Genomic DNA, 20,448 nt, shown 5'->3' with positions numbered 1-20,448 from the left:
GGTCCACACCCCCCACCAACCCAACCTCCACTCCCGGCACCTGCCCCTGCAACCGCAAGAAATGCAAAACTTGCGCCCACACCTCCCTCCTTACTTCCCTCCAAGGCCCCAAGGGATCCTTCCATATCCGCCACAAATTCACCTGCACCTCCACACACATCATTTACTGCATCCGCTGCACCCGATGTGGCCTCCTCTATATTGTGGAGACAGGCCGCCTACTTGCAGAACGTTTCAGAGAACACCTCTGGGACACCCAGACCAACCAACCCAACCACCCCGTGGCTCAACACTTCAACTCCCCCTCCCAGTCCACCAAGGACATACAGGTCCTTGGACTCCTCCATCGCCAGACCATGGCAACACAACGGTTGGAGGAAGAGCGCCTCATCTTCTGCCTGGGAACCCTCCAACCACAAGGGAGGAACTCAGATTTCTCCAGTTTCCTCATTTCCCCTCCCCCCACCTTGTCTCAGTCAAATCCCTCGAACTCAGCATCGCCTTCCTAACCTGCAATCTTCTTCCTGACCTCTCCGCCCCCACCCCACTCCGGCCTATCACCCTCACCTTGACCTCCCTCTACCTATCGCATTTCCAAAGCCCCTCCCCCAAGTCCCTCCTCCCTACCTTTTATCTTAGCCTGCTGGACACACTTTCCTCATTCCTGAAGAAGGGCTTGTGCCCGAAACGTCGATTCTCCTGTTCCTGGATGCTGCCTGACCTGCTGCCCTTTTCCAGCAACACGTTTTCAGCTCTGATCTCCAGCATCTGCAGCCCTCACTTTCTCCATCAAGATAAAGGACCGACCTTAGTTTATTTGGCTGTATAGAAGGACATGGTGAAAGTGAGGACTGCAGATGCTGAAGAGTCAGAGTTGAGAGCGTGGTGCTGGAAAAGCGCAACCGGTGAGGCAGCATCTGAGGAGCAGGAGAGTCGATGTTTTGGGAAGAAACCCTTCATTAGGAATGTGTATAGAAAGGCATTCTTGGACCAGGGCTGGGTGTAACTCAAGTTAAGATGGCAATCTGGTGTAGTTTTACAATAACACTACATGTTAATCATAGAAACTAAGACCATGAGGTAGCCATTCTGCTTCCAGAGCCGACTTAAACAGCAGAAGTGTCATGTTCCAGAGAAAGGTTTGGTCGAGCTTTGATCTCCCTCCCAGAACATCTCTGCGTATGCCTTGTCCAGCCCTTACTTAATCTTAAAAGTGTCTACTGAGTCGTCCCTACAGATTCAGCTTCTTCTCCTGTAACACTGGTATGACATGCCTCTTAATAAAAACTGCTAAATGAGCCTTACTAATCAATTTCTTGGAAGAAATAATATGTTGGTTCTGAAGTAAATCAGTTACCAAGAAATGTGTATCATATGTCTGTGTGCATGAAATGATAGTTCCAACATATAAATAAATCCAGAATTATACATAAAAGCTTAACAGATGCTTTAATCACATTTTCTCACGTCCTCGTACGTTTCCGACGTCCCTAAGAAATTGAGGATGCAGATTGATTCAGGTCAGCCTATAACAACTGAGGATGTGAACTGAGATAAGATTTCTTTTTTTGCAGGAAATGGAGTTTGTGTGTTCAAATGCTCCATGAACCGTGAGACAGAAAGCTGTCGGGTGGGGAAACAGGCCTTTCTCATCACTGTGGGATACAGCAGTGTGCTGCTTCAGTTTCAATCAATAAATGGTAAGGTTGTGGTTCGGGGCTCAATCTGGCGATACTCTGCAATGGATGTCACACTTACAGAGCAACATGGTTTTTTTGTAATAAATATTTGTTCATGGGATGAGGGCATCGCTAGCATTCATTGTCCATCCCAGAGAGCAACCACATTGCTGTGGCCAGACCAGGTAAGGACAGCAGTTTCCTTTCCTAAAGAACATTAGTGAACCAGATGGGATTTTCCAACAAGAGATTCATAGTCATCATATGACTCTTAATTTTTATTAAATTCCACCATTATGCCATGGTGACATTTGAACGCAGGTCCCCAGAGGAGTCTCAGGATTAAAGGTCTACTGATAACACTCCGCCATCACCTCCCCATGACTTTCATGATTCCGATCTGATGGTAGACCAAACTCAGGGTCAGAAACCTGGCGCTGCCTGTGGTGTGGTCTGGGAGGAGATGTTTGAGTGACGTCAATGAAGATGTCACTCCTAGAAGCTAGCTTCCTTGAAAACAGACCTGAGAAGTGGCATACGTTTCCTCAACCCCACTCCAGCCTTGGGATGCAAATGCAGCCCATCATATCAAAGTGGAATAAGTTGAACCAACATGTCTTCTGGTGAGATTCCCTGCAATCCATTTGAATTATTTGTTGCATTTTTGAAATTTGTTTCAGCTTTTGCCTTTTGCGAAATCCTCACACATGTTGTTGGATTGAATCTCAGAGGGGCGGCACGGTGGCTCAGTGGTTAGCACTGCTGCCTCACAGCACCAGGGACACAGGTTTGATTCCAACCTCGGCCAACTGTGTGTGTGGAGTTTGCACACTCTCCCCATGTCTGTGTGGGTTTCCTCCAGGTTCTCCGGTTTCCTCCCACAGTCTAAAGATGTGCAGGTCAGGTGAATTGGCCATGCTAAATTGCCCATAGTGCTAGGTGCATTAGTCAGAGGGAAATGGGTCTGGGTGAGTTACTCTTCAGAGGGTCAGTGTGGACTGGTTGGGCTGAAGGGCCTGTTTCCACACTGTAGGGAATCTAATCTAATCTAAAAGAAACTTTCTACCCGAGAGTCTGAGTGTCACATTGGACAGTGCATTTACCATGTTAGGCATCATGGGAGGCTGAACATCTGACTATCTGCTGTGGTGGGATTCGAACCTGGGTCTCTGGATGAATAGTCGCGTGATTACATCACTAGGCCATCACTCCCCTTACAGTTGTGGCAATAATTATCTCTGCCATTTACTGAACTTTTCACTTTGTTAGATAAAGCTCTTGCAACTCTTGCATTTGGAAGAAATTAATAAGAACAAATGAATCTGGTATTCACCTGAATATGTCAATTCCCGAATAGAGATTATGTTTTGCCAATTACTGACATTTTTGGTGATTGAATGTAATTTTATTTTATTATTTTTAATGATCATTGATTTTTGTGTGCAGACCTACATCTAGGTTTGTTCATTGTTTATACTCAAATAGCCATCAATCCATTCCTATACCATGTGTTCACAGCTGAATATTGAGCAAATTAATCAGTATTGGCCATTGTGAATGAATAAGGAATAAACCCATGTACAGCTTAAATACACCGAAAGGAAAAACTCTTTCATTCTGTCAATTTGGAACTTGACTTGCAGAGAAAGTATATTTTTAAGTAAACTATGGGACAAACCATTTATTTTTAATCCTGCAATTAGCTGATTGCTAAGTTTTGCAGGACTTCTAAAAATATATTTTTAATGTAGTAAATTTGCAGTTTACTACAACATTGAACTTTCATAATGGGTGTTTGATTTCAGAATGATACATAAGAAAAAAATATGAATAAAAGAAGCAACAAATGAACCTGATGTTTTCCTACGTAAAGATACCATTATCCATTATCGGGGTAGGGTATAGATAGAGATGATTAGTGTGCTGTAGGAGAATATTATTCCACTGCTGGTGAGACCATGGGAAAATCTTGTGTGGAATGCAATCAGCCATGGTTGAATAATGCAGATTGTCGGATATACTGATGTGTTAGATTATTGTGGAGGTCATGGAGAGATTTCAGAAACCATCTCTTTTTGTGGAATTTTAGCATTCCTTGGGTAAGTTAAAGTGAGAACATAGGAAATAGGATTAAGAGTGGGCTCTTGACCCCTCTAGCCTCCATAAGTGGATTGGATAATGATAGATAATGGGATAAAATGTGCATAATCCACCCATAGCATGGGAGAATGGCAAATGGTGTTCCGCACTTGGCAGGAGCTGCCTCTCCCTGGAGAGCAGGTCACCCGTTAATAAGCCGGTCTGAAAGAGGAATAAAAACGCAAAGAATTGTGGATACTGGAAATCAAAAACAAAAATTGCTGAAAAAGCTCAGCTTGTCTGTTATTGCTATGATATCCCAGTCCCACATTCCTAACCATGTTTAGGGTGAGAGGGGAAAGATATAACAGAGACGTAAGGGGCAACTTTTTCACACAGAGGGTGGTACGTGTATGGAATGAGCTGCCAGAGAAAGTGGTGGACGCTGGTACAATTGCAACATTTAAGAGGCATTTGGATGGGTATATGAATAGGAAGGGTTTGGAGGGATATGGGCTGGGTGCTGGCAGGTGGGACTAGATTGGGTTCGGATATCTGGTCGGCATGGACGGGTTGGACCAAAGGGTCTGTTTCCATGCCGTACATCTCTATGACTCTCTGAGGTCTGGTAGCATCTGCGGAGAGAATTCAGAGTTAATGTTTCCAGCCGAGTGACCCTTCCTTAGAAGTGAAAGTGTATCTGATGAGCCTCAGGAGTCAATTGGATGATAAGTGGGCCCGCGGTTTTCATCTGCCACCTAGTTTTTTGTTGAGGTGACAGATGAATGGTCTGCATTTGAACATCACTCCTGTAATGTGTTAGCTGTACTGAGAATGGCAGCATAAACATTTTGCAGAAAAGTGAACTTGCCAAGTATTTGATTTATTGTTGGGAACTATATTTATTTAAATGCTTGTGAAAGTACAGAAGAAAATGAGTTATTCTAATGTGAGTGTGCTACTGTTTATTTGCATTAAATTGTTATAGCTATTGTTAACAATCAATAGTTTAATTGAGTTCTGAGGAAGGGTCACTGGACCTGAGACATTAACTCTCTGATTCCCTTCCACAAATGCTGCTAGATCTGCTGAGCTTTTATTGAAATTTCAGGTTTTATTTCTGATTTAAGGCATCTGCAACTCTTTCAGTTTTTATTGTTAATAGTTTTCTGTACATTGCTTGTCCAGTAGAATTGAAGTAAATTTTCACTTGAATCATGAGTTCTTTAAGTGATTTAAAATGAACTGGTCAGGCCGGTTGTTAGTTGAGAAACCTTAACTACTGTTTCATAACCATACTTTCACACTCACCAGAATAGAATGCAATATTTATGTTCCATACAGACCTGACACGGAACAAAAGGATTTGAATTTTGTTTCATTAAACAAGTTTAATTTCACAAGATTGATGGTTCTATATACAACGGGTGGTCAAGGTTAGGAACTCTCTTCCGCAAGCAGTTGATGCTGAACCAATTGTTAATTTTGAAATAAAAAGATACTTCTTTTGTTAAGCAAAGTTATTAAAGGATATGCGTTAAGGGTTTAGATGGAGAGGAATTGGTTAAGTGTGTACAAGACAATTTTCTGATTCAGTATGTGGATGTACCTACTAGAGAAGGTGCAAAACTAGACCTACTCTTGGGAAATAAAGCAGGGCAGGTGACTGAGGTGTCATTGGGGGAGCACTTCGGGGCTATTTTAAAATAGTGATGGAAAAGGATAGACCAGATCTAAAAGTTGAAGTTCTAAATTGGAGAAAGGCCAATTTTGAAGGTATTAAGCAAGAACTTTCGAAAGCTGACTGGAGGCAGATGTTCACAGATAAAGGGACAGCTGGAAAATGGGAAGCATTCAGAAATGAGATAACGAGAGTCCAGAGAAAATATATATCTGTTAGGGTGAAAGGAAAGTCTGATAGGTATAGGCAATGCTGGAGGACTAAAGAAATTGAGGGTTTGATTAAGAAAAAGAGGGAAGCATATGTCAGGTATAGACAGGACAGATCGAGTGAATCTTTAGAAGAGTATAAAGGCAGTAGGAGTATACTTAAGAGGGAAATCAGGACTGCAAAACGCGGACATGAGATAGCGTTGGCAAATAGAATTAAGGAGACTCCAAAGAGTTTTTACAAATACATTAAGCACAAAAGGATAACTAGGGAGAGAATAGGGCCCCTCAAAGATCAGCAAGCCGGCCTTTGTGTGGAGCCGCAGGAGATGGGGGAGATAACAGACAATAGACAATAGGTGCAGGAGTAGGCCATTCTGCCCTTCGAGCCTGCACCACCATTCAATATGATCATGGCTGATACTCCTTAATCAGTATCCTGTTCCTGCCTTCTCTCCAAAACCGTTGATTCCACAGTCCTTGAGAGCTCTATCCAACTCTTTCTTAAATGAATCCAGAAACTGGGCCTCCACTGCCCTCTGGGGCAGAGCATTCCACACAGCCACCACTCTCTGGGTGAAGAAGTTTCTCCTCATCTCTGTCCTAAATGGTCTATCCCTTATTTTTAAGCTGTGTCCTCTGGTTCGGCACTCACCCATCAGCGGAAACATGGTTCCTGCCGCCAGAGTGTCCAATCCTTTAATGATCTTATATGTCTCAATCAGATCCCCTCTCAGTCTTCTAAACTCAAGGGTATACAAGCACAGTCACTACAGTCTTTCAGCGTAAGGTAGTCCCGCCATTCCAGGAATTGACCTCGTGAACCTACGCTGCACTCCCTCAAAAGCCAGAATGTCTTTCCTCAAATTTGGAGACCAGAACTGCACACAGTACTCCAGGTGTGGTCTCACCAGGGCCCTGTACAGCTGCAGAAGAACCTCTTTGCTTCTATAGGAGAAAGTGAGGACTGCAGATGCTGGAGATCAGAGCTGAAAATGTGTTGCTGGAAAAGTGCAGCAGGTCAGGCAGCATCCAAGGAACAGGAGAATCGACGTTTCGGGCATAAGCCTGAAGAAGGGCTTATGCCCGAAACGTCGATTCTCCTGTTCCTTGGATGCTGCCTGACCTGCTGCGCTTTTCCAGCAACACATTTTCAGCTCTTTGCTTCTATACTCAATCCCTCTTGTTATGAAGGCCAGCATGCTATTAGCCTTCTTCACTACCTGCTGTACCTGCATGCTTACCTTCATTGACTGGTGTACAAGAACACCCAGATCTCTTTGTACTGCCCTTTACCTAAATTGATTCCATTTAGGTAGTAATCTGCCTTCCTGTTCTTGCCACCAAAGCGGATAACCATACATTTATCCACATTAAACTGCATCTGCCATGCATCTGACCACTCACCTAACTTGTCCAGGTCACCCTGTAATCTCCTAACATCCTCATCACATTTCACCCTGCCACCCAGCTTAGTATCATCAGCAAATTTGCTAATGTTATTACTAATACCATCTTCTATATCATTAACATATCTTGTAAAAAGCTGCGGTCCCAGCACTGATCCCTGAGGTACCCCACTGGTCACTGCCTGCCATTCCGAAATGGAGCCGTTTATCACTACTCTTTGTTTCCTATCAGCCAACCAACTTTCAATCCAAGTTAGTACTTTGCCCCCAATACCATGCGCCCTAATTTTGCTCACTAACCTCCTATGTGGGACTTTATCAAAAGCTTTCTGAAAGTCCAGGTACACTACATCTACTGGATCTCCCTCGTCCATCTTCAGAGTTACATCCTCAAAAAATTCAAGAAGATTAGTCAAGCATGATTTCCCCTTCATAAATCCATGCTGACTCTGACCTATCCTGTTACTACTATCCAGATGTGTCGTAATTTCATCCTTTATAATAGACTCCAGCAGCTGAAAATGTGTTGCTGGAAAAGCGCAGCAGGTCAGGCAGCATCCAAGGAACAGGAGAATCGACGTTTCGGGCATAAGCCCTTCTTCAGGAATGAGGAAAGTGTGTCCAGCAGGCTAAGATAAAAGGTAGGGAGGAGGGACTTGGGGGAGGGGCTTTGGAAATGCGATAGGTGGAGGGAGGTCAAGGTGAGGGTGATAGGTCAGACTGGGGTGGGGGCGGAGGGGTCAGGAAGATGATTGCAGGTTAGGAAGACGGTGCTGCAACATTTTCAGCTCTGATTTCCAGCATCTGCAGCCCTCACTTTCTCTCAGTAGACTCCAGCATCTTTCCCACCACTGAGGTCAGACTAACTGGTCTATAATTTCCTGCTTTCTCTCTCCCACCTTTCTTAAAAAGTGGGACAACATTAGCCACCCTCCAATCCGCAGGAACTGATCCCAAATCTATCAAACTCTGGAAAATAATCACCAACGCATCCACGATTTCTCGAGCCACCTCCTTCAGTACCCTGGGATGTAGACCATCAGGCCCCGGGGACTTATCAACCTTCAGACCTAACAGTCTCTCCAACACCAATTCCTGGCAAATATAAATTCCCTTCAGTTCAGGTCCTTCAGCCACTGTTACCTCAGGGAGATTGCTTGTGTCTTCCCCAGTGAACACAGATCTGAACTACCAATTCAATTCTTCTGCCATTTCTTTGTTCCCCGTAATATATTCCCCTGTTTCTGTCTTCAAGGGCCCAATTTTAGTCTTAACCATTTTTTTGCCTTTCACATACCTAAAAAAACTTTTACTATCCTCCTTTATATTTTTGGCCAGTTTACCTTCGTACCTCATTTTTACTCTGCGTATTTCCTTCTTAGTAATCTTCTGTTGTTCTTTAAAAGCTTCCCAGTCCTCCGTTTTCCCACTTATCTTTGCTATGTTATACTTTTTCTCTTTTAACTTTATACGTTTCTTAACTTCCCTCGTCAGCCATGCCACCCATGCCTCCTCCTAGGATCTTTCTTCCTTTTAGGAATGAACTGATCCTGCATCTTCTGCATTATACCCAGAAATATCTGCCATTGTTCCTCCACTGTCATCCCTGCTAAGGTATTGCACTGTTGAACTTTGGCCAGCTCCTCCCTCATAGCTCCATAGTTCCCTTTATTCAACTTAAAAATTGTCACTTCCGATTGTACCCTCTCCCTCTCAAATTGCAGATTGAAGCTAATTGTATTATGGTCACTACTTCTCAATGGCTCCTTTACTTCGAGGTCCCTGACCAATTCTGGTTCGTTGCAGTATTTTACATCAGTATTTATTGTGGAAACAAACATGGAAGATATAGACTGTAGGGAAATAGATGGTGACATCTTGAAAAATGTCCATATTACAGAGGAGGAAATGCTGGATAACTTGAAACGCATAAACGTGGATAAATCTCCAGAACCTGATCAGGTGTACCCTAGAACTCTGGGAAGTGATTGCTGGGCCTCTTGCTGAGATATTTATATCATCGATAGTCACAGGTGAGGTGGCGGAAGACTGGAGGTTGGCTAACATGGTGCCACTGTTTAAGAAAGGTGGTAAGGACAAGCTAGGGAACTATAGACCAGTGAGCCTGACCTCGGTGGTGGGCAAGTTGTTGGAGGGAATCCTGAGGGGCAGGATGTACATGTATTTGGAAAGGCAAGGACTGATTAGGGATAGTCAACATGGCTTTGTGCGTGGGAAATCATGTCTCACAAACTTGACTGAGTTTTTTGAAGAAGTAACAAAGAAGATTGATGAGGGCAGAACGGTAGACGTGATCTATATGGATTTCGGTAAGGTTCCCCATGGGAGATTGGTTAGCAAGGTAGATCTCATGGAACACAGGGAGGACTAGCCATTTGGATACAGAACTGGCTCAAAGGTAGAAGACAGAGGGTGGTGGTGAGGGTTGTTTTTCAGACTGGAGGCCTGTGACCAGTGGAGTGCCACAAGGATCGGTGCTGGATCCCCTGCTTTTTGGCATTTATATTAATGATTTGGATGTGAGCATAAGAGGTACAGTTAGTAAGTTTGCAGATGACACCAAAATTGGAGGTGTAGTGGACAGCGAAGAAGGTTACCTCAGATTACAACAGGATCTTGATCAGATGGGCCAATGGGCTGAGAAGTGGCAGAGGGAGTTTAATTTAGATAAATGTGAGGTGCTGCATTTTGGAAAAGCAAAACTTAGCAGGACTTATACATTTAATAGTAAGGTCCTATGGATTGTTGCTGAACAAAGAGACCTTGGACTGCAGTTCATAGCTCCTTGAAAGTGGAGCCGCAGGTAGATAGGATAGTGAAGAAGGTGTTTGGTATGCTTTCCTTTATTGGTCAGAGCATTGAGTACAGGAGTTGGGAGGTCATGTTGCAGCTGTACAAGACGTTGGTTAAGCCACTGTTGGAGTATTGCATGTATTTCTGGTCTCCTTCCTATCGGAAAGATGTTGTGAAACTTGAAAGGGTTCAGATAAGATTTGCAAGGATGTTGCCAGGGTTGGAGGATTTGAGCTATAGGGAGAGGCTGAACAGGTTGGGGCTGTTTTCCCTGGAGTGTCAGAGGCTGAGGGGTGACCTTATAGAGGTTTATAAAAGCATGAGGGGCATGGATAGGATAAATGGACAAAGTCTTTTCCCTGAGGTCAGGGAGTCCAGAACTAGAGGGCATAGGTTTAGGGTGAGAAGGGAAAGATATAAAAGAGACCTAAAGGGCAACATTTTCACGCGGAGGATGGTATTTGTATGGAATGAGCTGCCAGAGGAAGTGGTGGAAGCTGGTATAATTACAGCATTTAAAAGGCATCTGGATGGGTATATGAATAGGAAGGGTTTGGAGGGATATGGGCCAGGTGCTGGCAGGTGGGACTAGATTGGGTTGGGATATCTGGTCGGCATGGACCAGTTGATCCAAAGAGTCTGTTTCCATGCTGTACATCTCTATGACTCTATGATATGAGCCAAAGGCAGGTGCATGGAGTTAGGCCACAGATCAGCCATGATCTCATTGATTGGTGGAGCAGGCTCAAGGTCTGAATGGCTTCCTCTTGTTCCTGTTTATGAAGATCTCTCGATAGTTTGTGCTGTTTCTGAATCATCTTGTCAAAGTAAGGATGAAAATGTATTCTACCTGAAGTGGCCTGGATGTTTCTGTTTGACTCAAACCCTTTCCTTAGCCAAGGTCTTCACCATCAATGGGAATAGAAATCCAGCCTTAGATTCCTGCAAGGTTTTTGTTTTTATTTTACTTCTGTTGGCAACAAAAGTCTTCCAACTGCAAAGTGTCTCTGTGTAGCCTGTGGAAGAAAGCTGGATTTTAACTTTTTAAGCTTCCAATCAGAGGATTGAAAGGTGTGAATGTAATGTTCCCCTGCCCAGTCCAACAAAGAAAAATGAGGTGGAAGGTCTCTTCAGTTCAGCTGGAGTTTCTTACCATCTGTTGTGGACAGAAGCAGCCTGCTGTGTACCTCAAACACCAGTAATTCCCAGGCAATATGAAAGGAGAGAGAAAGCCAGTGTCATTGATCCCTACAGTGTGAAAACAGGCCATTTGGCCCAACAAGTCCATACTGACCCTCCGAAGAGCATCCCACCCAGACCTATCCCCGTACCCTTGCATTTCCCATGGCTAACACATCAAACCTGCACATCCCTAAACACTATGGGCAATTTAGCATGGCCAACCCACCTAACCTGCACATCTTTGGACTGTGGGAGGAAACCGGAGCACCCGGAGTAAACCCACGCAGACACAGGGAAAATGTGCAAGCTCCACCCAAGGATGAAATCAACCCTGGTCCCTCACAGCTGTGAGGCAACAATGCTAACCACTGAGCCACCGTCCTTACTTGTATCACACTGCACTGGTGGGCGGCACGGTGGCACAGTGGTTAGCACTGCTGCCTCGCAGCGCCAGAGACCCGGGTTCAATTCCCGACTCAGGCGACTGACTGTGTGGAGTTTGCACGTTCTCCCCGTGTCTGCGTGGGTTTCCTCCGGGGGCTCCGGTTTCCTCCCACAGTCCAAAGATGTGCAGGGTCAGGTGAATTGGCCATGCTAAATTGCCCGTAGTGTTAGGTAAGGGGTAAATGTAGGGGTATGGGTGGGTTACGCTTCGGCGGGTCGGTGTGGACTTGTTGGGCCGAAGGGCCTGTTTCCACACTGTAAGTAATCTAATCTAATCTAATCTAATCAAATCACTCCAGCACTGAGGTCTTAACAGGATCTTGGTTGGTTTTGTTATATTTAGTGCAGTCTGTAATTGGTCGGCAGAAGCACAGGACTCTGAGTCACTGGTACAGTGTCTGTATTTGCTTTTATAATTCTACAAAGTCTGAGGAAACCAGATTGTTCATTTTTTGGATTTGTTAACTACCTACAGTGCTTGTTGCATGGAGACCAGGAAGTTATCGCCAGTTACCAGGCAGGATTGCAGTCAGGACAAAGGAAATATAAGGACAAAAGAGATTGGCCTACCGGTATTATTGCTGGGGTGTTAATCTAGAGACACAGGTAACATTCCAGTGACTGGCATTTGAATCCTGCCAGGGCAGATGGTGGAATTTGAATTCAATAAAAATCTGGGATTAAGAGTCTAATGATGACCATGTATCTATTGCTGATTGTTGGAAAAACCTGTCTGGTTCACTAATATCCTTTAGGGAAGGAAATCTGCCATCCTTACCTGATCTGGACTCCATATGACTCCATACCCACAGCAATGTTAGGGATGAGCAATAAATGCTAGCCCCTGAGACATCCATAGCCAGTGAATGAATGAAGAAAAAAATTCTGAGGGTTCGAGTGACACCAGAGAAAGAGAGTTCATCGCCCTTCCTGTTGTTAAGCTACAGCTGCTTGGACACCATCAAGAGCCATTTGCTTCAAATTGTACCTGCGCTCAGCATTTTGGGAATTGACTACAGGGGCAGTCCCATGAGGAGATTGGTACCAGGACTTCAGGACATCATTTCGACTGTAGGATTCCTGAACTAACAACCTGCCTGTCAATTTAATTTTTAAATCACTTAAAGCACTCATGATTCCAGTGAAAATTTCTTCCAGTCCTACTGGACAAGCAATGTGCAGAAAACTGTTAGGGTTTTGTCAAGTGATGATTGTTACTTCATGTTTGTCACAGACATTATTGGCAATGGAACTGAATTTGCCCAAGGTGATGTGATTTGAGACAAAACTATTTTGTGGTCAGCGAGCTGGCTTCATGGTAGATAATGAATCATTTTCTCCAGGAGAGATTAAGGTGTTGTTGTATTAATCAGATGATTGTGAAATGACTGAAGTAACGTTAACGCTTCAGTACAGTAAGGTTCACAGGCAAATTGCATCTGACCAAGCAACGTTGAGCATGAGTGAGTAGATTGAATAGACTGGGATTATAATCATTGGAATTTAGAAGGATGGGGGGGACGATTTTATAGAAACATAAAATTATAAAGGAAGTAGATAAGATTAGATTAGATTACTTTACAGTCTGAAAACAGGCCCTTCGGCCCAACAAGTCCACACCGACCCACCGAAGCGCAAACCACCCATACCCCTACATTTACCCCTTACCTAACACTACGGACAACTTAGCATGGCCAGTTCACCTAACCTGCACATCTTTGGACTGTGGGAGGAAACCGGAGCACCCGGAGGAAACCCACGCAGACACGGGGAGAATGTGCAAACTCCACACAGTCAGTCGCCTGAGGCGGGAATTGAACCCGGGTCTCTGGCGCTGTGAGGCAGCAGTGCTAACCACTGTGCCACCGTGCCGCCCACATAAGATAGAAGTAGAGAGGATGTTTCCACTGGCAGGTGAAACTAGGACAAGAAGGCACAGCCTCAAGATTAGCGCAAGCAGATTTAGGACTGAACTGAGAGGGAACTTCTTCCCCCAGAGGGTGGTGAATCTGGAATTCCAATGCCCAGTGAAATAGTTGAGGCTTCCTCATTGAATGTTTTTACAGCTAAGATTGATTTTTTTTAACAGCAAAGGGATTAAGGGTTATGGTGAGAGGACGGGTAAATGGAGCTGAGTCCATGAGAAGGTCAGCCATGATCTTATTGAATGGCAGAGCAGGCTCAGGGGGCCAGACAGCCTACTCCTGCTCCTAGTTCTTATGAATGCAAGTTTTCTTGATCTCGTTGGGACAGAATTGTGTATATTTGTACATTTCTAGATTTTTTTTTTCTGTATTTACCATTTTATCCAACCCAACAATCCACAGTTAGTTTTGGTGTATTTTTCAGTGCAAACGCACCTGAAATAAGTTGATTTGTCCACCAAAGCTGCAGAATCTGAACAATCCACTTGTGCATTCTAAGTAGCTTATCATCTACTAAAATCTGAAGAGGGGTAGTACATTTTTTAAGAATAGGTATTAACTTAGATCAGTCTTTAATTAGAGACAAAAATAGGAATTGCTGGAAAAGCCCAGCAGGTCCAGGAGCTTCTATGGAGAGAAATCAGTGTTAATGTTTCGAGTCGAGTTCTGAGAAAGAATCACTTGAGACCGAACATTAACTCTGATTTCTCTCCACAGATGCTGCCAGACCTGCTGAGTTTTTCCGGCAATTTTGGATTTACAGCATCCACAGTTCTTTTGGGTTTTATTCAGTTTTTAGTTAATTCTGAAGGGGTTTCACTGTGTCAGCATTTCCTGTTGTACCACTGTATAAATGGCAAAGTTGGTCAATCTTGTATAAAAATGCTGATTCCATTGCAGCAGTCACATCGCAGTTGGTGGTGTAAAGCAAAGAACGGCAGATGCTGGGAATCTAAAACAAAAACAGAAGTTTCTGGAGAAATTTAGTGGCGGTTATATGGAGAGAAAGCAGAGTTAATGTTTCAAGTTCGGTGACCTGTCTTCAGAACTGCCAGTTTTCGGTTCATCCCAGTTCTGAGGCGAGGTCACTCGACCCGAAATGTTAACTCTGCTTTTTCTCCACAGACCTGTTGAGTTTCTCCAGTAATTTCTGCTTTTTGTTTGCACTCAGTGGTGTTGGGAGAACATTTCTAAGACTGGTGAGAGTTGATTTTCTAAACAATTTTAACAAATATGACTCTGGGTATGTCAAATGTGCTGAGAGTTGATAGCTGTGGTCATAATGACCACTGTGTGTTGTGAAAGGTTTGTAATTTGAGTTTTCACAAAATCGTTATCTCTTTCTTTTCAGAGTTCTTTACCTTTTATAATTCCTTAAAAATGTTTAAAAACTCCAAGACAGTGTGTTCAGCATTTAGCCAACGAACAGAAGATGCATCTGCAGTACAGTATTTCCAGGTAAGGAACCAGTGAGAAGGAGCCAAGGCACATTATCACCCAAATCTTACAATGGCTTAAATAATTTTACCCACGATTTGGATAATGCCACAAATTTCAAGTAAATACAGAAAATATGTCAGACTTTAATTGTGTGTTCAGCATCTTAAATAAGAACAATTGAATGATTCGCATGGTATCTATAAACAGAACTCCTTTCAATAAAAATTAAAGGAAATTTATACATGTTGGCCAAACACTGGCAAATTGGACTAGATTAATTTAGGATATCTGGTCAGCATGGATGAGCTGGACTGAAGAATTTGTTTCTGTGCTGTACAACTCTGTGCTGTACAACTCTGTACAACTGCATTAACCACTGTTTCCAAAAATCTCTGGAAACCAAATTGTGCTAAAGGTATGGGGATGTCTAAATGTTAAAACCCTGCTCAAAAGAAAGGATTAAAATATAATTGAAAATGCATCAACATACTCTTTCCTCATTCCTTGCTAAGCACTGGATCCACAGTATTTGTTGATAGATACGATAGATCTGAAGAAAGGTTATTGGACTTGAATTGTGAACTCTCCGTCCACAGATACTATCAGGCTTACTGAGTTTCTCCGGCAATTTCAGTTTTTGTTGGAGGTATGGTAAATCCTGACTAACAAATTGAATTTTCATATCAAAGTGTGTCAATACATGGAATGCACTGAATGTGAAATTTTACAAAGCATTGAAAAGGTACCTCTGAAATCAAGGGTAAAGGTCAGGTGCATCGAGCGAACTATGATTCATCATTCCTCAGCTTGTCAAACACCAATGTTAATTCCCATAGTTTAAAAAAAGCTGACCTCACTGATGTGAACATTATGTTGCCAATTACATGTAGATGAGCAAGATGAGAGAGCCACAGATGGATCTTGGTGTGAGATTGGAAGGAGAAGCTGGATAGATACTCTGTCTACAGTTGGATAGATAAGAGTCAAGTCAAGTGAGTTGGAAATGTAGGAGTTGTGTTTGAGGAGGAACAATTCAGCATGGCCACTCTCATTTGTGTCTTCAGCCATTCACATCAAAGGACAATGTTAATTCACTCAAGTTTATAGGGAGTTAAACGTGGACTCTGAAAAGATAGACACAAATTTATGAAGTAACAACAGGTTCAAGAATTGTGCAGAGAAACGTGGAAAGTGCAATTTTAAAACTTCATGTGGCAAAGCCCAAACAACTGAATTTAAGCAGTTTATAGCTTTGCAGAAAATGTAAACTTTGAAGGGTTGTGATTACGTAGTGATTGGAACCAGGTAGATCACTTGGACTGTGACATCCCTGATTGGGGTTGTTAACCTGGGCCCTGGCTGACTGTAAACAGGGGATTTAGAATCTCCTCAGTTCAGGGGGAATGACTCTGAGCTGGCTGACCACAACCAGCATACTGTGCACATGTAAATAAATGGAGACTTGGTGACAGGATATCGGCCTCTCTGCAGTTAATTCAGATTTAATTCTGGACATTGATGCTTACCAGAAAGTGATCCTCGTCATGTGAATTAGCTCTTTATGGATTCCCTGGCAATTCTGAACTATTACATTTCCACTTCTCTCATTCACATTCGTGAACAACTTTGTTTTACATGGAACATAATACAGTACAGCGCAATATAGGTCCTTCGGCCCTCAATGTTGTGCCGACCTGTGAAACCAATCTGAAGCCAATCGAAGCAACCTTCTTTCATTATCATCCATATATTTATCCAATGGTTTGTCACTTTGTTGAAAATGTTAATATTGTTCTGTGGATGAACAATCAATTTGATTCCAATTCCCGACATCTGAACGCATGAGCTAATGTTCAGTGGATGGAAACTTTGTTGAATTAAAGGGAGAATGGAGTTTTGTCAATACCAGCAGAAGAAGGTCTGAAACATTGGAACATAGGAAAGCAGATTGATCAAAGCCATGCATTTTTTTTTCTTTCAGTTTTATGGTTGTTTATCACAACAACAGAGCATGATGCAAGACTATATAAAGACAGCCACTTACCAAAGGGCAATGCTGCAGAATCATGATGATTTTAATGGTAAGGTGAGTGCACATGAGTTAGAGTGGGATAGGGGAGGGCAAGGCTTTATTTTCTAATTACTCAGTGGCATTTAATCCCACAGTTGGCTAGTCCCACATTTTGCTTTAAATTTGAATGAAGCTATCAGCTCTGATGAAGAGTCATCTAGACTCAAAATGTTGGCTCATTCTCTCTCCATGGATGCTCATTGGAATTCAGAAGAATGAGGGGGATCTTATAGAAACATGTAAAATTATGAAGGGAATCGATAAGATAGACAAAGAGAGGATGTTTCCACTGGCAGGTGAAACTAGGACAAGAGGGTATAGCCTCAAGATTAGGGGGAACGGAGAAGGAACTTCTTCACCCAGAGGGTTGTTAATCGACGGAACTCCCTGCCCAGGGAAATAGTTGCACTATTTCAGTAAACGTCTTGAAAGCTTTTGAACAATGAAGGAATTAAGGGATATGGTGAGAGGGTGTGTAAGTGGAGCTGAGTCCATGAAATGATCAGCCATGACCGTATTGAATGGTGGAGCAGGCTCAAGGGGCCAGATGGCCTACTCCTGCTCTTAGCTCTTATGCTGCCTGACCCAATGTGATCTTCAACATTTGTTGTTTTCAGTGCAGCAAGTAATTGTTCAGCTCTGGCAATACATGAATTGATTCACCTGATTAATGTGATATTTATTTTAAAGTCTTTATTGTAAGATTGGATTTGGCAGTTTAGTCATGGCTGTGAGTTTGCAGTAGTATCCACAGTGAAACTGTCAGCATGCCCCATCATTTCCTCCTCTGAACCTGATAGTAACCTCTCATTCCTTAATGAAGGGCTTATGCCCGAAATGTCGACTCTCCTGCTCTTCAGATGCTGCCTGACCTGCTGTGCTTTTCCAGCACCACACTCTTGACAGTAACCTCTGGTATCCCCACATGCATAATTAAACTCTTTTCTGTTGCATGGGCCCATGAAATCAATTAGATATAATTGAACAAACAAGAGATTAATATGTTTGTGAATCAGGTATTCCCTATCAGAAAACCTAGACAACCATCACCCTGATTTACTCTCACCGGTGTCAATTGTTGATCAAAGCACGGTCTTTAATTTTTTTTAATTGAAAACATTCCAAATTATTCATCTGGGTGACACCATCTGCCACTACCAGCCTCTTGTCAACAGCAAGCCCACAGAGAAACTACTAATGCAGCCTCTAAAACTGCACTGCAGAGGACACTGAACTGAACAAGTCCACGCATGTGCAGGCACATGTCAATCTATTTAAGGGATTTCATATCTCAGATCCAAACTGCGCAAACATTACACATACACAGCAACCAATTACGGCAAAAGTTTGTGTTCTCATAACTTTTAAAAACATTTGAAGTGTTACACCAACTGAGAGCGTTGTTAAAGTTTTCGAATGCACCAGATTTGATATTGAATTGAAAATGTTGATCTGTCACATTTATCTGTTGGGAAGTAGGATGAGATAGGCACAACAAGATTTATAGTGTGTAATGTAGCGTTGGCTGTCAGATGCCCATGGTGATGGTATTTTTCCAATGTTATGGTGGATATTAACTTGCCTTATACTGTGCAGAAATATCCAATTTTCAGTCATACTTGCCATTGTTGTTAGAACAGCTTCGGGTTGCAAAGATTTATATGTACAAATATATGTCCCACTCACCCGGTCCAGCTGTCAATGCTGCAATAATTCTGCCAACTTACCACTGTCTGGAAAAGGCATAATCTTAAATTGTATTAACTTGTGTCAAGCCTACTCAGCCAAATTAATCCAGGCACAGGCGGTTGATGTGATTAAGGTTTGACACTATAATGGTACTGTGATTCTGACCACTGTGTTTTATTTTGTTTAAAGGTTGTCCTTGATGTGGGTTGTGGGTCAGGAATCCTTTCGTTCTTCGCAGTTCAAGCAGGAGCTAGGAAAGTCTACGCTGTGGAGGCCAGCTCAATGTCAAAATATGCAGAGGTAGCGCACAAATACATTGCAAAGATTAACATCAATGCATACCCTGCTGATTGAGCTACTGTTTTCTAATGGTCTTAGTTGGATGTAAGTTAGCTCATTGAGCTGGAAGGCTTGTTTTCAGACATTTCATCACCATACTAGGTAACATTATCAATGAGCCTCCGGTGAAGCACTGGTGGTATGGCCCACTTTTTATTTATGTCTTTAGGTTGCCTTGGGTTGATGATGTCTCTTTCTGTGGTGATGTCATTTCCTTCAGTTTTGTCATTTCCTGTTCTTTTTCTCAGGGGTGGGTAAATGGGATCCAAGTCAATGTGTTTGTTGATAGAGTTCGGTTGGAATGCCATGCTTCTAGAAATTCTTGTGTGTGTCCCTGTTTGGCTTGTCCTAGGATGGATGTTTGTCCCAGTCGAAGTGGTGTCCTTCCTGATCTGTATGTAAAGATACTAGTGAGCGTGGATCATGTCTTTTTGTAGCCAGTTGATATTCATGTATCCTGGTGGCTAGTTGTCTGCTTGTTATCCAATGTAGTGTTTGTTACAGTTCTTGCACGGTATTTTGTAAATGACGTTAGTTTTGCTTGTTGTCTGTATAGGGTCTTTCAAGTTCATTAGCTGCTGTTTTAGAACTTCAACCTGAGCTACAGGTCTTACTTAGATTCTCTACAGTGTGGAAACAGGCCCTTTGGCCCAACAAATCCACACCGACCCGCTGAAGCGCGCCCACCCTGACCCATTCCCCTACATTTACCTTTTCACCTAACACTACAGGCAATTTAGCATGGCCAGTTCACCTGACCTGCACATCTTTGGACTGTGGGAGGAAACCGGAGCACCCGGAGGAAACCCACGCAGACACGGGGAGAACGTGCAAACGCCACACAGTCAGTTGCCTGAGGCGGGAATTGAACCCGGGTCTCTAGCGCTGTGAGGCAGCAGTGCTAACCACTGTGCCACCGTGCCACCCACCGTGTCTTAGTTGGACTGCTTGACAAAGATTTATTGGGTTTTTTGGCAGAAAACCTTTCTGTATGTAAGTTGTTGTAAGCAGCCTTTGGGGGCCCTTTTACTTCTGAGTCGAAAGGCTAAAGCCTTGTGACCCATGCCCGGGAAAGGAATGAGGGGCAATTCTCTTACACACAGAGTGGATTGGCTGAGGAATGAGCTTCCTGAGGAAGTGGTGGATGCGGGCACAGTTACAATGTTAAAAGACATTTGGATAAGTACATGGATAGGAAATGTTTGGAGGGATATGCACCAGCAGCAGGCAGTGGGACTAGTGTAGTTTGGGATTATGTCGGCTTGGACTGGTTGGACCAATGGGTCTGTTTCCATGCTGTATGACTCTATGACAATGCCTTGAAAACTTATCACCTGGAAATGATGTTGAACAAATCCATTATCTGCCTATCAAGCAAATATAAAGAAACTAACGAAAAAGATCAAGGAATTCTGCCTGTTATGTCCTCAAACACCACAGTGATCTTATGTGTCAACTCTGGGATCTTGCTATGTGCATTTTAATGT

The 20,448-nt window shown here is 43.1% G+C and overlaps 1 protein-coding gene across 3 annotated transcripts in view; it reads left to right on the top strand.

Moving 5' to 3' along the window:
• The window catches only part of carm1l (coactivator-associated arginine methyltransferase 1, like), a 118,211-nt gene that overhangs the window by 46,171 nt on the left and 51,592 nt on the right, over positions 1 to 20,448 (top strand). For 2 of the 3 annotated variants that reach the window (XM_087994402.1, XM_087994409.1), the window contains exons 2-5: positions 1,575 to 1,700; positions 14,774 to 14,880; positions 16,844 to 16,948; positions 18,812 to 18,922. In XM_087994402.1, the coding sequence (XP_087850528.1) occupies positions 1,575 to 1,700; positions 14,774 to 14,880; positions 16,844 to 16,948; positions 18,812 to 18,922 (449 nt within the window). The remainder of the gene's footprint in view (positions 1 to 1,574; positions 1,701 to 14,773; positions 14,881 to 16,843; positions 16,949 to 18,811; positions 18,923 to 20,448) is intronic. The other variant, XM_043718619.2, reaches the window with a different exon arrangement.

Source organism: Chiloscyllium plagiosum, unplaced genomic scaffold (genome assembly GCF_037043375.1).
Source record: "Chiloscyllium plagiosum isolate Xiang-an unplaced genomic scaffold, Cpla_swu_hap1 HiC_scaffold_2, whole genome shotgun sequence".
Classification (NCBI taxonomy): Eukaryota; Metazoa; Chordata; class Chondrichthyes; order Orectolobiformes; family Hemiscylliidae; genus Chiloscyllium; species Chiloscyllium plagiosum.
This window is presented reverse-complemented; position numbering and strand designations above follow the sequence as displayed.